General features: G+C 41.0%; 1 protein-coding gene across 1 annotated transcript in view; it reads right to left on the minus strand.

Annotated features, from left to right (window-relative positions):
• Window positions 1-17,455, minus strand: part of LOC143172017 (homer protein homolog 1-like) — a 104,801-nt gene that overhangs the window by 17,038 nt on the left and 70,308 nt on the right. The window contains exon 6 of the mRNA XM_076361229.1: window positions 8,540-8,696. Coding sequence (XP_076217344.1) covers window positions 8,540-8,696 — 157 coding nt within the window. The remainder of the gene's footprint in view (window positions 1-8,539; window positions 8,697-17,455) is intronic.

The following is a 17,455-nucleotide window of genomic DNA, read 5'->3' on the forward strand; positions in this document are numbered from 1 at the left end:
CATCTTAAATTCAGTGCCAGCAGATCATGAAATTCCTTCTAAACTTCATACAGAAATTACTTCAACTACTACAGAAATGCAAAGACAGACAGATTAGAACATATTTTCAGTGTAGCTGTAGCCTATTTTATAGATATACCTGACACTATTAACTTCTTGTTCCCTAAAGATATTTTTATCTCATATTTATTGTGGAATGCAATATCCAAGGTCTACTAACCCAGGCTACAGTGCAGAACAGGCAGAGTGCTCACATGGCAAGACTGAATTTAAGTATTAATTATGTATTTTCAGCTGGTTGAGTTACATCCCTAAATGGATCATAACTGTGACTGATAATATTATTCCATCAATAATTCAAGATGAACCTCCTACAAAGAAGAAAAGAGCCCTTTGCTTTCCACAATGAGAAGAGAAATGATGTTGCATGGCTCGGCAAAACTGGGAATAACTGTATAAAGTTTCACATAATTTATGCAGAAGCAGCTTCTCAGTTCTTCATGGTGGACAGTAAGATGCAAGACAGCATGCAAACAAGCTGATCATAAAAATAATTCTAGTATAGCTTTCAAGAATAAAAACTCTGGAAAGATTTTTGGTGCTAAGAAATGTGAAAATGCAGAAAACAAGGAAAATTGCTTTTCAAGGTTGCTGTTGAAAGAACAAAAAGCGCACCATAGTATTATTCATATACATCACTTCTGACAGCAAATTAATTATTGTAGTTTTCCAAGATTTACCCATAGATAAAATGATAATCTGGGGGCAGGGGGAGTTTTGTGCATTACCAACAATATAGTACTTTTTTCAACTGAGAAAACAATTAAAGATTTTGCTGAAAAAGACACATTTTTCTCTGTGGGCACTGATGCCTCAAGCCATGGAAATATCAAAATGTTTTCCACAGTTATTCATTCCTACAGAGATGAAAGAGGAATAATCCATCATCTGCTTGATTTTTGTGAAGAAAGTAATGAAACTGCAGTAGGAATATTTAAAAATATAAGTAGTGTACTAAAATCGATGCTTTGAGCTTCAGCCATGCATTATTATTTGCAACTGATAATGCTAATACTAACTTCAGGCGATATCCCTTTCTCTGCAACCTAATTAGCAAATATTTTTTCCAGCTATCTGACCAGCTCATGAAATACATGCAATAGCAAACACGGTACAGATATGTCATCCTTTAATCCTGAGGATTTAACTCCAGTAATTTCCTCATTCTCCAATGAAGTTTTGCAATTATAGGATATATTTTATTCTACAAAGCTTTGAGTACATAAAAATGTTGTGGCATATTTGTGTATGTTTTTTATAACTTGCAGATAAAAGGATCTTAAAGCATTTCTTAGTTTTTTTAGAAAGATGATGAAGATGGGGATGAGGGACCCTTCAGTGAAAACATTTTTTTTCCTTTCCCAGAGTGACAGCAGTTTGGTTGGTTGTTTTTATTTCTTTTCCAAATTATAATCTTGTATATGACACTTTTGTATCACCTCACATTCAGTCAAAGTGAATTCCCAGAAAAAAACCCAATGAAATAGTCTTGGGTCCTAAATGCAAATCTGCTCTAAAAACAAATCAAGGCAAACAGAAAAAGACAGAAAGGACTTGCCTTAAGTTCACCATCCATAAAAAAAAGCCGAATTCACATTTTGATTTCAGAAAACAAAACTACCATAACCTGATTCACCTGCTCTGTCTGAAAAGGGACCATCTTTTTAGTAAACTGTAAGTATTAACTAAGGGTTGAATCTTGATAAAGGCTAGATGTGGATTATTTATATTAGGAATCACGCATAGAAAGGGAGCTGAGAGTACGTGCTGGATTTCAGAAATCCTGTCGTAGGAAATGCTCTGATACTCTAACATCAAGACTGACAACATATACCATTTCAAAATTAATATGGAACTTATGATAGCTGAAATGGATATTGGAGGAGCAAAAAATGTACATCTGAGAGAAAAATACATATCCCCTGAAATAAAATGCTCATATTTTTTCTTTGGTATCCCCTAATTCCATGCAAAGAAGGTGGTCAGCCTCCACAATGGTTTCTCTTCTCAAGGATTTTTAAAATATTACTCTGGATTTCTTTTTATTAGAAACTAGTTCCACTGTAAGAAGGATAACAGACCTCATGCAGATAATTACAACCTACTCTAAAACATAAACTTTTTTTTAAGGCAAGATTGTAATTTCAAAAATAAAAAACAAAGTCACTATATGTCCCACATGTCTTCTAAAAACTCGACTATCACAGTTAGAACAGTTAGCCTTTCCAGATCTTACTGTGTTGTAGAAAACCCTAATACTCCCAGAACATCTCTCTCGAACATTTGGTCAATATTTAACATTATGACCTCACTTGGACAAGAAATGCCCCTTTTTTTTTTGCCTTTTTGGGAGTTTCTAGTGCAACAAGAATTTACTTGCAATTCCAGATGAAAGGACTGCATATGTAAAAATATGGACTTAGTTGTCCATTTTTTGTGCACTCAGGATTGGTCCATCTGCACGCACATTTGTTTCAATTAAATGCATAGACAAATACAAGCAAAATGGTAATCCCACTGTTTTGATTAAATTGCCAAACTAACCATATTTACCCTACAAAATGCTCATCTATTTTCTTTATTAAACAAATGGTACCAAGCTACTATCTAGCCACATGCTAATTACAATATCTTAAGAAGGAAGTTATACTTGGATAACTTTTTTCTTTAATCAATCAAACCAAATTTAAATATAAGTTTGGATTGTTCAGTGGGGGTAGGAGGGACACAGTCTTAAAGGGAGGATGACAAGAGATAGGCATCACATTAAAAAGGTGCATTGCCAATAAATTTTTGGGTCAAAACTCCATTCATAAATTTCTCGTTACCACACTTTCTGTCACCTTATTTCATATCTCCACTTTTAGAAAATATCCTTCCTTGGTCATATAAAACCAAACAGTTATTCACAGTAGTCCCACAGTGGTGCTAATAAGTTGTTCAATAAGCACTGACTTCCCAGCATGTAAGAAGCCCATAATATGGGCTCTGATTCAGCAAGCAACTTTATCACACATCTGCATGTTCAAAATTGAGTTTTGGTTATTCAATTATTAATGCAGCTGGTGGAAACGTGGAGGTGACTGCTAAGGGGTCTGCAAAGATTTTCTATAGAAATTTTTTGGATAATCTGAGCAGATGGCTTATATGGCATCCCATACTTCTTGTGGACTTTAATAACTGCTTTTATAGATTCTTGTTTTCTTTAAGTAGCACAGAAATAGCCCAGTAAAATGACCATGGTTTTATTTCTGTATGTTCATGCATTTTTTTAATATCCACTTTAAAATTTCTTTTAACAGGAGTGAAATTAGGGTCCATTATTTGTCAGGTGTTTTTGATGACTACATAAGATGTCCTCATACTTATTTAATTCATTGAATGAAAGAACTGGAACATAATAAGCTAATTTTAACTTATTTCCTAGGAAATCCTGGTAAAATAACAAGCTAGAATTTAAGAGTTTACCTCTCTGTTCTTTCAGGAATACCCAAGAGCTTGATCACTTGCCTTCATCTCTTGTTATCTCAGGTTTCTTTTCCTGCAGATGAATGATCTTCAAGGACTGCAGCTCTTTTATTATGCACTGGTGTTATTACTCTGCGTTATTGCCCAGTGTCATAGGATGATTTACTTTAGCAGTTAGCATGCAAGAAAAAAATGTATAATTTTCATTTTTTACATGACAAAGATGAAACTTTGGGTTACTTTCCATAATTCATATCACCATAAAATCCTTTCCTTTCTATGATATCAGGATTAATGTTAGCACCAATGCTATTCTATTTGTCTGAAGTAGCTTACTTCAGGGTTTTTCTTTCTGTTACTGAGCTGTTCTAAATTCATGAACCCCTTTTGACTTCGAAAAGTTATGCAAGGTGTGTTGGAGTGCTCCCCAACCCCATTTAAGGGAAATCCTTGTTGTTAAACTGCTTCTGAGCAGATTAGAGGAGAGAAGGTTGAGAGCTCTAAGTTAAGCTCTTGACTGGGCATCACATCTTCCCATAATTATTATCTCTATATTTTAGAGGGAAAAATCCATACACTCATTTAGTAAACTTTTGAAAAATATAATGTCTGACAAAATATCAAAGTACAGTATTTCTGACTTAAGCTCACAATATATCAGAAGAGAGCACAAAACTTGAATTTATTGAGAACTTTGCACTCAGCCACACTGAATGTGTACTCTGCCTCTTCTCAGCTCTAGGCATTATTAACACAGAGAACAAATGGGAGAAGGAAGATAAAGGCCTCAGAGAAAGCAAATAAATGTAGGTTAATATGAAAAACTGAACTGATAGATGAGGAAATGTTATACTTAATCAGAAATGACAAATAATAAATGAAATTAATTTTTTAAAATGCAATCAAAATCAGAGAGGGGCATTTTAGCTTTGTTTCTGTATTTTAAAAAGTGTAAACAATGTGATACACAGAAAAAATATTTCAGTCAAATTTGAAAACAAGTATAGAATAAAAAATGTTGGGTTTAAAATAATTTCAAACAAATTAAAAAGCAAAGTTTACAAGAAATACTGCACAAGCTGAAAGACTCAGTTTATCACGGTGAATGAGGAAAATGGAAAATAGAAAGGTGAGATATAATGTAAAATCAATGGATATTTATAAATAAAACATGACAAAGTTCAAACTGTGGAAAAAGGTACCATAAGAATTCAACTAAGACGACAGTATTAGCAATAAAAAATATTTGTTTTATATAAAGAGGAAACTATTTATGTAAATAAGGCTATTTATAAAGCTATTTATATAAAGAGGAAACTAAAGATGGAAATAATAATGCAAAGTTTACTAATCAATATGCATTACTTCCCCACATACACCACACCTGACAGAGGATATGAGTCTGCTGTAGCTTGCAGACAGATGACTCAGGAACCAAAATTTGTATATAAACCTAAAGCACGTAAGGAGTGAATACCACAATTACATTCTATATAAACCACATAATATATTATTAAATTGAACTAAATATAGCAGCTAGTGTTGGCAGTACCATTCTTCATTTTGGAGGCTGGTCTATTTTATAAAAGACTATGATCTTGTAAGTGAGCGTATCCCTCCAATGCATACATATCTACACACATTCTTCTTCTCCAGTGGGCAAGATGCTGTGACAGCCAACTTTTCCATATAAAACAACAACTACATTACAACTGAACATGCAAATTAATTTCCAAACTTTTGTTTCTCCTTGAAATAAATTTTGTAGGAGCATTTCTATTCAACTTTTCTCAACAAAGGTTCTTTTGGATCAAAAACCATTTTTCTTCTGAACTGGCAACAGATGCAAGTTGCAGCACGGCAAATTCCAATTAGATATTAGGAAAAATAATTTGACAAGAAGGGTGGTCAAACATTGGAACAGGTTGCCCAGAGAGGCTGTGGGATCTCCATTTTTCGAGACTTGACTCACAACCCTGAGTAACCTGATCCAACCCTGGAGTTGGATCTAACTTCAAAGCTGGCCCTGCTTTCAGTGGGAAATTGGACCAGATAACCTCCAAAATTCCCCTCCATGCTAAATTATTTGGTGATTCTGTGAACTAAGGATGGGGTTCCTTTCATCTGACTAAAAGTATGTTTATAGGACTATCTTGATGATTATCCTATGGGGAAAGACAAGCACTTAGAGGAGCAAATTCAACTCAACACCTTAGACAGTTTTCTTAGACTGGGACACTTATTCTTCATGCTTTTGTCTCTCCATGAATTGCAAGAAAAAAAGATTACCATCTTAGACTTGATGTATAACTTCTACATAATCTCAGGTGAGACGGATTCCAATTTGAGGAACATTTTTTTGATCAATTGCAGCTACGTGTTTATACTGAGCTTAACAGATAAACCTAACAGAAAGATAACACAATACAGTGACTTAACACTGCTTGCTACCACATATACCATAACCAACAGTCTCCACATCTGCCATTTCAACAGCACATTTTCTATCTGTGTAACAGAGAAGTATCAGACTTGCAGTTTCTTTTTGAATGGGGCACTATTTCAATTTGAAAGATCAGTCTCCAGCATGCAGGTTAGAACAGCTCTTGTATCACACTGTATGGATAACAGATTGAGATTGATTTTTTTTTTTTTTTTACATAATCTGCATACTTTTGCCTAGAGTTAGCCAAGTCTATATTTTTCTAAAAGCAATTCCAATAGAGGGCAGTACTCTTGATGAACTATCCTGTCGTAATTTACAGGCATGCCCAGAGAGCCATAGGCACAGAGCATTCCTATATTCTATGAGATATCAACAAGCCCCGAGGTCACAGATTACAGAAACATTTAATAAAGGCACGTAAAAGGTGATCAAAAGAGCATAGCGTAAATGATCCCATGTTATAAGATTTTGCATTCCCTCAGCAATACAAAATAATTGCAGGAAATTTGCTGGGCAAAGGTTATAAAAAATAATCAGCTGTTAATGAATGTAGCTACAAAGACTTGGTTACTACTTCTGTTAACTGCAGTATCAGGTACAAGCAAAGTGACATGCTAAAAGTTCCTATATTCGTTAATTGTATTTTCAAATAACAGATTTTAAATAAGTTTTTACTAAGAGTGAGAGTAACATCAAGAAAAAGGAATCTTCTACCACAGTGCCTTGCCCATATTGTCTGATTGGGTCTCCCCATGACAGGCAAATAATTCAGCTGCTGTATTGTCTCAGCTTTGCAACAAAAAGCTGTTAATGCATTTTAGTATGAAGAATGCTACCTCATTATGTTCACGTTTTAGCAATAAGTTCTTCACTGTAAAACCTGAATCTGGTGATCAAATCCACCTGAACTTTTGCACTATAGTAATTATAAAATAAGGTTATAATTTAAATAATTTTATCAACAGTGACTATTATTATCTATTCACAAACCTGGAGCACAGGTTAGAACCTCCACCCTTCCAGGGGAGAAGCTTAAATGAGATGACAAAGTGAAACTCTCTCTCTATACAAACACACGTGACAAACTTGTTCCTGACTGGAAAATTTCTGAAGCAAAGCAATTTTGTCAGCAACTGCCAATTTCTTGAAATGAAAGTACTTTTCAAAAAGCACCAGTTTTAATTACACTTCATGCATTTTGTCCAGCCAGCTATGGCACACACAGTTACAGTCCAACGGAAATTGTCATTCCTTCCTATCAACTCATTTGGCTGGGACTTCAAGATCCTCATCTGCAAGTCAGTCTAGGTATAGGACAGTCCCAACAACCTGCCATTTCCCCAGGTTTCTCAAGCTCAAGGGAATTCTTGCTATTCTTCCAGACCTCCAGGTTAGATGCAGCCTGCTGAATTTCTCCTCCTCAGATCAATATGATCCTTGTTCCTGGGACTACTAGCCTCCAGTTGGACAGATCCAGCACAGGTCTGAAAGAACCCTTCACAATTTGCAGGATTTGGCTAACTGTAATTGCCATACCTTATTTCATTTAAGAGAGTACAGCATATAAAACCAAATTGTCTGACATGTTTGCTACTTGACCTTTCCCTTCTGTCAGCATATTCATGAAACCGGTCTTCATGCAAAAAAGCATATAGGGCTTTTGTTTGTTTTTATTTCCTTAACTAAGTTCATCTCCTTGATATTTTTCTAAGTTAACTGATATTAACAAAACTAATACGGCTCCATCAAAGACATCTTCCCTCCATACATATGCTAATCTTGCCTTCACTTTGCACAAAAATATGTCCTAAACTATGATGAAAAATTCATATGAATAAATATGAATAAATTATACAATATAGAGAGAGTTACATGTGAAGAGAAGAGAAATAAAAATATTATATACTTGTTTTCATAATGCAGCCTTCAACCTTGCATACACTTTATTCCTCTCTCAAACACTGGCATTTCTGCCCCCATTGTGCTCTAATCTCTGGTTTGCCAAATGACCTCTGCAAACAAAATTTACAGTGAAGGGAACGGGACCCTGCCCCTCCTGTATGAAAGCAGAGGCAGATCTCTAATTGTGTATAATGAGCTTGATTCTACGTTCAGTTTTCTTTAGGTGCAAGGATGAAAGGATGAAAGGAAGCTGTTGGTCTTTGTTATATGTGGAAACTACAACAGGGTTCCTTTAACTTACAGATCTGATGTCAAGTTTCTATGGGCTTAAATGCAAGAGGGACTAAAGTGTAATGCTATGGAGAAGGTCCTGAAACAGATGTGATGCAGCTGGCAGCAAATGAAGAGTGAAAGCTGGCAGACATGTCCTAAGTATCACAGGTTAGCTAACTCTTCCTGCAACAAAACCCTCTGCAGAAAAGGAACTGCTACAAAAGAAAGAATTTCCCAACTGAGGAACCCTGTGTACTTTAAAGTCATCATTAATTTCTGTCTCAAAGATTAACCTAAAGCCCCAACAATAAGCTTATTTTACTTCAAAATGAGCAAATACAGTCACCAGTACTTCCACCTCAAGGATCCTGGCTGTTTGCCTCGACTTACCCGCTTATGAAGACGTTCTGCTTCCTCCTGATATGCAGCAAGCTGTTGCTTCCATTGTTTTACATTGGCAGTGGACTCCAGCAGGGCTGCTGTGAGCTTAGCGTTATTACCCTTGAGCGTGGCCAGTTCTGCCTCCCAATGCTTGCTGATTGTCGAACTGCACAGACAGAATAAGAATGGTCAGAGCCCTCAAATCTCTTCTTTCTCTTTTTTTTTTTTTAAAATGTCTTATAATTTTTTTCAAAATATCCAGGAAAAATAGAATTATGCAAAAATCCTATGACTGAATGTCCAAATGAGAATCCAAGTGCTCAAATCATCAAAACTTTAAATTCAGAAAATATTCATCAACAGATTTTTTAATATAGATATATCATTATTGGAAAACAACCTCTACCCTCTCAGTTCAACAGGGTACTTTTTTAAATAAAATGTTAAGGATTATGAAAACCACATCAGCTTCCCAAAAGCAACAGCGTGTAATTCTAAAATATGTATATGATTAGTCACCATTTTAATATATGTGTATTGAGAGTAAGTGCTTTTTTAATCTACTACTTTATGAAATATATTGTAAAAAAAGATTTGTCACCAACTTGATTAAAGAGAGCTAATGTAGTGCTTTGGAACTACAGCTTAGTTGTCTTAATGCAAATCTTCTATGCCTGAAATATACTTTCTTTATTAAATACCATATTTAATTTCTAATTACAAATTCAAAAGTCTTGAATTTCAACACCATAATACTGTTAATGTGCCTTCCTTTAGTAATATCAGCAAAGAGACCAAAGATCGAGGAGCATAGAGATATTATTGCTTTATTGCAAAGAGTAAGCTGATGTTGGGGTCTCTTGAAGTAGCCTATGGAGAAATAATCCTTGCTTACAGTTTAATTATTCTCTGAGGAAACACAGGGCTTTATTTTTCACAGATAATTAGTCTGCCATCATCCACAGACCCTATCCTTGCACTCAGTATGCAAGGGAAAAACATCTCAGACACATCAGGTGAATGCATTAGTATGCAAATAGTTCATTAATGTTTACTTGTATAATGTCAACAGCATGTGAGGTGCGCACCTATATGGAAAATACATATAGAAAATAATTTATTTTGTCTAATTAGCTTACTATTAAAGGCATCATTGAAAATCAATGATCTGTAACTCTGGCCAAAATGATTTTGTGTTTAGGTTTATAGTGAATTACAAGTAAGTAGTATAATATAATTATTATAATAAATATATTTTAACATGCTTAATTTAATTATAAATTATTATTTTGCATGTAAGTTTATAGGTTTATTTGAACTTTGTACATATGAACAATTAAGCATTCTGCCACCATTTTGCCCACCGAGTTTCTTTCGTCCACTTCATGCATATGCACAGCCCATCCCATAAAAGCATATTTCAAAAACATTATGATTCCTATAAAAGCTCCTTAGGTGTTCAAAGCCAACCAGTCACTGAAGAACATTCATTACCAATTCAGATCACATCTACTGTTTCACTAAAACGTGACGTCTGATTCTTCCACACTCTAGTATTTCCTTCCAAATACACCGCTTCGTCCCCTTGAACAGGAATACAAGTTCCTTCAGAAGAGGAATATGGGTTCTTTCAAATTGCTCTAGCATTTCATGATCTATTCAACTAATTAGAAGTTCACCACTGGAAATTTTAAATCTTAAATGACTAAACTAAAATAACGATAATCCTATTTCATCAAGGAACACTGACTCACATATAAAAGAAGATGAGAATTAATTTTTGTAACAACGTCTACTCTTCTGTTTCTCTGATCAGATTTACTTTTCATTTATAGTAGCACAGCAGATCAAAAAATTCCATTAAAAACATGCTAAAAAGATCTAGTTCATTATCATATTCACAATTCCTCCTTGATGTTCTGATCCAGCAAACAAATATCCACACCAGCAATTTCATGCAAGCAAGTAATCCCATTTAGTAGTCCCGCTATAGCAGGAATAGTAGCTAACTATGTGTGCGTGACATGTATACATGATTACAAAATGTGCCTTACTACTCATTTTTCCTCACAGAAGAAATATTTTATATTGATGTAATGCAGCAGATAAAAAGCTTTGTATCCAGGTGTCCTGGTTTTGGCAGGGATAGAGTTAATTTCCTTCCTAGTAGCTGGTACAATGCTGTGTTTTGGATTTGGGATGAGAACAATGTTGATAACACACCCATGTTTTAGTTGTTGCTAGGTAGTGCTTACACTAGCCAAGGACTTTTCAGCTTCCCATGCTCTACTGACTGAGAAGGCTGGAGGTGCACAAGAAGCTGGGAGGGGGGCACAGCCAAACTGGCCAAAGAAACATTCCATACCATGTGACGTCATGCTCAGTACATAAACTGGGGAAAGCTGGCCGGGGGGGCCGCTGCTTGGGGACTGGCTGGGCATCGGTCGGCGGGTGGTGAGCAACTGTACTGTGCATCACTTGCTTTGTGTATTATTATTATTATTATTATTATTATATTATCATTTTATTTCAATTATTAAACTGTTTTTATCTCAACCCATGAGTTTTTCTCACTTGTGCTCTTCCAATTCTCTCCCCCATCCCACCGGGGGCGGGGGGGGGAGCGAGCGAGTGGCTGCGTGGTGCTCAGTTGCCGACTGAGGTTAAACCACGACACCAGGACAGTTACAGGATGAGAACTGTTTGGTCACTTAATATCCTAATTTAAGATGCAAAAAGGGTAGCGAATGGATTTTTTTCAATGAAATAATTTATATACCCACAATGATACAAGGTAAACTTATAAACCATAAAGATCCCAGAAGACAGACTCCTAGCTAGTGCTGAGTAATAATGCGAGGGGGATTCATGGCGTGTTTCATCTTCACCTTTGCCCAGTGCCTTACTACCCTGCCAAGAAAACAGTCAGGAGCTCTGAAGTTATTGCTTGTATACTGGAATGTCAGCATTAAATACGAAAAGTATTTTCTATTACTGCTATGGCTACCCTGGTTCAAAGGCTAGAAGGTTTCTTTGGAGCTGGTTATATTTAAATTGGTTGTTTTCAATAGGACTGCACCAGTATTATTTCTCAATCATACTTTTTATCCCTAAGAGATCTACATAGTGGGTATGAACATGTCTATTGTAATGCAGATGTTATTTGTTTATAGCATATATGGTTTTCTTCTACAAATAATTTCTACTGTATCTTCTACAGATTGTACTACAGCTCCATAAAATAGAAATGTATTACTTTAATTAGTCTAGTTTTGTATCTGATAATACACAATGACTTCCCAATTCTTTAGACTTATCCTGTTTCTTCTTATAAAACTCCACATTCTCTGACATAAACACAGCCATGTGATGGATATCACACCAGGAAACACAGAACCAAAGATATGAACTTTTGTTTCATAAAATGAAATGAATGACTCGCACAGGCGATCAGCTCCGGTGCAGGCATGTCCCGCAGCGGAGCGGCGGATCGCGGCGTACAGGGGGGTTTCCTGAGCCGGGGAACCCACAGGGGAGCGCAGAGACCCGCCGGGAGCCAGCAGCTCTCCCGAGGGCGGCTGACGAGGTGTGGGAGGGGCCAGGAGCAACGGCTGCCACCCCCACTCCCACTCAAGGCAGCCCCAGGGAGCGCTAGCCACCAGGATGGGCAAACAGGGCGTGGCGCGGCAGTTCGCGAGGGAGGGCGCCTCTTCGAAGGAGAGGCATTCCACGGGCCGAGTGGAGGACTCGGCGTACACATAACCCAGCAACTGGGCACGGGTCAAGGGCACTCATCCTACCTGACCCTCAAGGCAGAATGGTGGGCACTTGTTTGAGGGTAAAGGCTGTGGCTCCAGCTGGGGGGTCTGCACCATCTACCTCTGTGGTGGCTGATGCCTCCACACAGGTGGAACTGTTGAAGGGAGAGGCTGCAGTGCAGACCTCAGGCTGCAGGAAGTGCCTAGACCTCTCTCCTGGGGTAGGGACAGGCAGCAGACCTGCCTGCAAAAGGTGTGCCCAGGTCGAGGACCTCCTGCAGCTCAGCCACCTGCTGCAGGAGGTGGTGAGAAGACTGCATAACATCAGGGAGGCAGAGAAGGAGCTAGATAGCTGGTTCCAAGTGCAGTCTGCAGCGGACCCGCAGCCCATGGCCAAACAGCTAAAAACTCCCCCACTGGCACACGCAGAAGGGAGCAGGGGGGCCAATAATGCAGAAGAATGGACAGTTGCAAAGGCAAGGACCAGCAGGAGGAAGAGACTTCCCCCGAAGCCTGAGGTGCCCTTGCAGAACCGCTTCACCGCTCTGCAGGCCAAAGAGGAAAGTCCTGTCACACCAGGAGAAGAGCTGGAGCTGAGTAATGCAGCCCAATCTGCCCCCTGTATAACAACCAGCACCACTAAGAAAAGGCGACGGGTGATAGCAGTAGGCAACTCTCTTCTGAGAGGTACGGAGGCACCCATTTGCCGACCGGACACACTCTCTAGAGAGGTGTGCTGCTTACCAGGGGCTCGCATCAGGGATGTCACCGAGAGGCTACCAAGCCTCGTACAGTCCCCTGACTATTATCCGCTGCTGCTGTTTCACGTGGGCACCAGTGACACAGCCAGGAGCAGTCTGAGGACTATCAAGAAGGACTACAGAGCCCTGGGAGCAGCAGTAAGGGACTCGGGAGCGCAGGTAGTTTTCTCATCAATCCTGCCGGTCAAAGGGAAGGGGTTTGAAAGGGCCAGTCGAATCTGGCGAGTCAACAAATGGTTACGGGACTGGTGCCACAGCCAGGGGTTCGGCTACTTAGACCATGGGACTCGCTTTGAGAAACCTGGTCTACTGGGGGCTGACGGGGTCCATCTGTCAGAGGAGGGGAAGAACATCTTCAGTCATAGGCTTGCCAAGCTGGTGAAGAGGGCTTTAAACTAGAGATGCCGGGGGAGGGGAACCTCAGTCCATCCCACTCCTACCAGTTTGATGCCAGGGCCAGCAATAGATGCCCAGAGCCTAGAGAAGGAATGCAGGTCAGCAGGCGAGGGCCTGAAGAGCAGCACAAAGGAACTCCAGCCAGTAAGACAGCTTCATCGGGGGCCCAACTTCAATGCCTCTATGCAAACACACGTAGCATGGGGAATAAACAAGAGGAGTTAGACACGTGCGCATGCCTGCAGGGCTACGACCTTACTGGCATCACGGAGACATGGTGGGATGGCTCCTATGACTGGAGTGTTGGGATGGAGGGATACAGGCTCTTTAGGAAGGACAGGCAGGGGAGATGAGGAGGGGGTGTCGCCCTCTATGTCAATAACCAGCTGGAGTGCATGGAGCTCTGCCTGGGGATGGATGAGGAGCCGACCGAGAGCTTGTGGGTCAGGATTAAAGGGAAGGCAGGGACAGGTGACATTACGGTGGGGGTCTGCTACAGGCCACCAGACCAGGAAGACCGAGCGGATGAGGCCCTCTATAGACAGATAGGAGTAGCCTCACGCTCACAAGCCTTGGTCCTCATGGGGGGCTTCAACCACCCCGACATCTGTTGGAGGGACAACACGGCAGGGCATAAGCAATCCGGGAGGTTCCTGGAATGCGTCAATGATAACTTCCTTCTCCAAGTGGTAGAGGAGCCAATGAGGAGAGGTGCTATGCTGGGCCTTGTTCTCACCAACAAGGAGGGGCTGGTGGGGAATGTGAAGCTCAAGGGCGGCCTGGGCTGCAGTGACCACAAAATGGTGGAGTTCAAGATCCTTAGGGCACCGAGGAGGGCGCAGAGCAAGCTCACTACCCTGGACTTCAGGAGAGCAGACTTTGGCCTCTTCAGGGACCTGCTTGGTAGAGTACCATGGGACGAAGCCCTGGAGGGAAGAGGGGCCCAAAAAGCTGGGTAATATTCAAGGATCACCTCCTCCAAGCTCAGGAGCGATGCATCCCAACAAAGAGGAAGTCAGGCAAAAACGCCAGGAGGCCTGCATGGATGAACAAGGAGCTCCTGGACAAACTCCAACACAAAAAGGAAGCCTACAGAGGGTGGAAGCAAGGACAGGTAGCCTGGGAGGAATACAGAGACATTCTCCAAGCAGCCAGGGATCAGGTTAGGAAAGCTAAAGCCCTGACAGAATTAAATCTGGCCAGGGACAGCAAGGGCAACAAGAAAAGATTCTATAGGTACGTCGGGGATAAAAGGAAGACGAGGGAAAATGTGGGCCCTCTCCGGAACGAAACGGGAGACCTGGTTACCCGGGACACGGAGAAGGCGGAGGTACTCAATGACTTTTTTGCCTTGGTCTTCACCGGCAAGTGCTCGAGCCTCACCACCCAAGCTGCAGAAGGCAAAGGCGGGGACTGGGAGAATGAAGAGCCACCCACTGTGGGAGGACATCAGGTTCGAGACCATCTAAGGCACCTGAAGGTGCACAAGTCCACGGGACCCGATGAGATCCATCCGCGGGTCCTGAAGGAACTGGCGGATGAAGTTGCTAAGCCACTATCCATCGTACTTGAGAAGTCGTGGCAGTCCGGTGAAGTTCCCACTGACTGGAAAAGGGGAAACATAACCCCCATTTTTAAAAAGGGAAATAAGGAAGACCCGGGGAACTACAGGCCAGTCAGTCTCACGTCTGTGCCTGGGAAGATCATGGAACAGATCCTCCTGGAAGCTATGCTAAGGCACACGGAGGACAGGGAGGTGATTCGAGACAGCCAGCATGGCTTCACCAAGGGCAAGTCCTGCCTGACTAACCTAGTGGCCTTCTATGATGGAGTGACTACATCAGTGGACAAGGGAAGGGCTACAGATGTCGTCTATCTGGACCTCTGCAAGGCCTTTGACACGGTCCCCCACAACATCCTTCTCTCTAAACTGGAGAGGTATGGATTTGATGGGTGGACTGTCTGGTGGGTGAGGAATTGGTTAGATGGTCGCATCCAGAGGGTAGTGGTCAACAGCCCAATGTCCAGATGGAGGTTGGTGACGAGTGGCATCCCGCAGGGGTCTGTATTGGGACCGGTACTGTTTAATATCTTCATCAATGACATAGACAGTGGGATCGAGTGCACCCTCAGCAAGTTTGCAGATGACACCAAGCTGAGTGGTGCGGTCGACACGCCAGAGGGACGGCATGCCATCCAGAGGGACCTGGACAAGCTCGAGAAGTGGGCCCGTGTGAACCTCTTGGGGTTTAACAAGGCCAAGTGCAAGGTCCTGCACCTGGGTCAGGGCAACCCCCGGTATCAATACAGGCTGGGGGATGAAGGGATTGAGAGCAGCCCTGCCGAGAAGGACTTGGGGGTACTGGTGGATGAAAAGCTGGACATGAGCTAGCAATGTGCGCTCACAGCCCAGAAGGCCAATCGTATCCTGGGCTGCATCAAAAGAAGCGTGGCCAGCAGGTCGAGGGAGGTGATTCTGCCCCTCTACTCTGCTCTGGTGAGACCCCACCTGGAGTACTGCGTCCAGCTCTGGAGCCCTCAGCATAAGAAAGACATGGACCTGTTGGAGCGGGTCCAGAAGAGGGCCACAAAAATGATCAGGGGGATGGAACACCTCTCCTATGAAGAAAGGCTGAGAGAGTTGGGGTTGTTCAGCCTAGAGAAGAGAGGGCTTTGGGGAGACCTTATTGCAGCCTATCAGTACTTAAAGGGGGCTTATAAAAAAGATGGCGGCAAACTTTTTAGCAGGGCCTGTTGCGACAGGACAAGGGGGAATGGCTTTAAACTAAAGGGGGGTAGATTTAGACTAGATATAAGGAAGAAATTTTTTACGCTGAGGGTGGTGAAACACTGGAACCGGTTGCCCAGAGAGGTGGTGGATGCCCCATCCCTGGAAACGTTCAAGGTCAGGTTGGACGGGGCTCTGAGCAACCTGATCTAGTTGAAGATGTCCCTGCCCACGACAGGGGGGTTGGACTAGATGACCTTTAGAGGTCCCTTCTAACCCAAACTATTTTATGATTCCATGAAAATCATAATTTGATTAAAATAGCCCATAACCAATTCTGGCAGTGCTGACATACTTTTTTCAAATAGTTTCTTGACAAACTAAAAAAAAAGATAATTAAAATTATGCTTTGTGGATTATTTTGGTTAAAACTGGACTTATTTGGATTTAAATTATTTTAGGACCAGATTAAAGCACACCTACAACAGGCTGTTCTTAAGCTAGACTAAGTATTTGCATTGATACCTATATCTGTAGAGCTACATTGGTTCAAATTTATCAACAATTCCAGAGGGAACACTGAGAAACATATGGTTCAGGCACAATGAGAATTCTCCCTCAGAAGAGAAGATGTTGGGGCTAACACCTGGGAGAGGGAACACACAGGTCTAGAAGCCGAAAGCCCACGCGTGGAGCTCCCAACAACTGCTAGAGCCCATGGTCAAAATTTTGATCGTGAAACAGCTGCACTGCACTCCGTCAGGATAGGTACAGGAGGGCTGCATGTACTCTTTCTCTCTAAAACCTTTTACTTAATTCCTGTTTGAAAGGCTTTTTGCTAAAAGGAATTGATTCTGCCCTCAAAGCATTAGATTGTATCATAGGAAATACACGCACAGCTCTGCCAGGTTGTTTTAACAGTTGTAAATATCTAAACCAAAACCAAATCATTCTTCATGTGTTCTGAGATTATTTGCTCTAGGAAGCACATGAAATATGAACACTTATTCGGTGATCAAAACGATCCTAACTGCAACGCAACTTCTGCCAGAACACCTTTCAGTTTTACACCGTGGCACAAAGAACAGAGCTGTATGTATACATCGGGGGACACAGGCACACACGCGTCTGCAGTCCTGTGGTGCAAGAATTCAACCTGCACACATATTTTGTTTTGTTTTGTTCTGAAAGCCATCCATCCTTTTGTTGGCAGTGTCACAATTTTAACAGTTATTTCTTCAACCCTGTCAGAATTAACATCACTGACTGCCTGGCACACTCA

This window comes from Aptenodytes patagonicus, chromosome W (genome assembly GCF_965638725.1).
Source record: "Aptenodytes patagonicus chromosome W, bAptPat1.pri.cur, whole genome shotgun sequence".
NCBI classification, from domain to species: domain Eukaryota; kingdom Metazoa; phylum Chordata; class Aves; order Sphenisciformes; family Spheniscidae; genus Aptenodytes; species Aptenodytes patagonicus.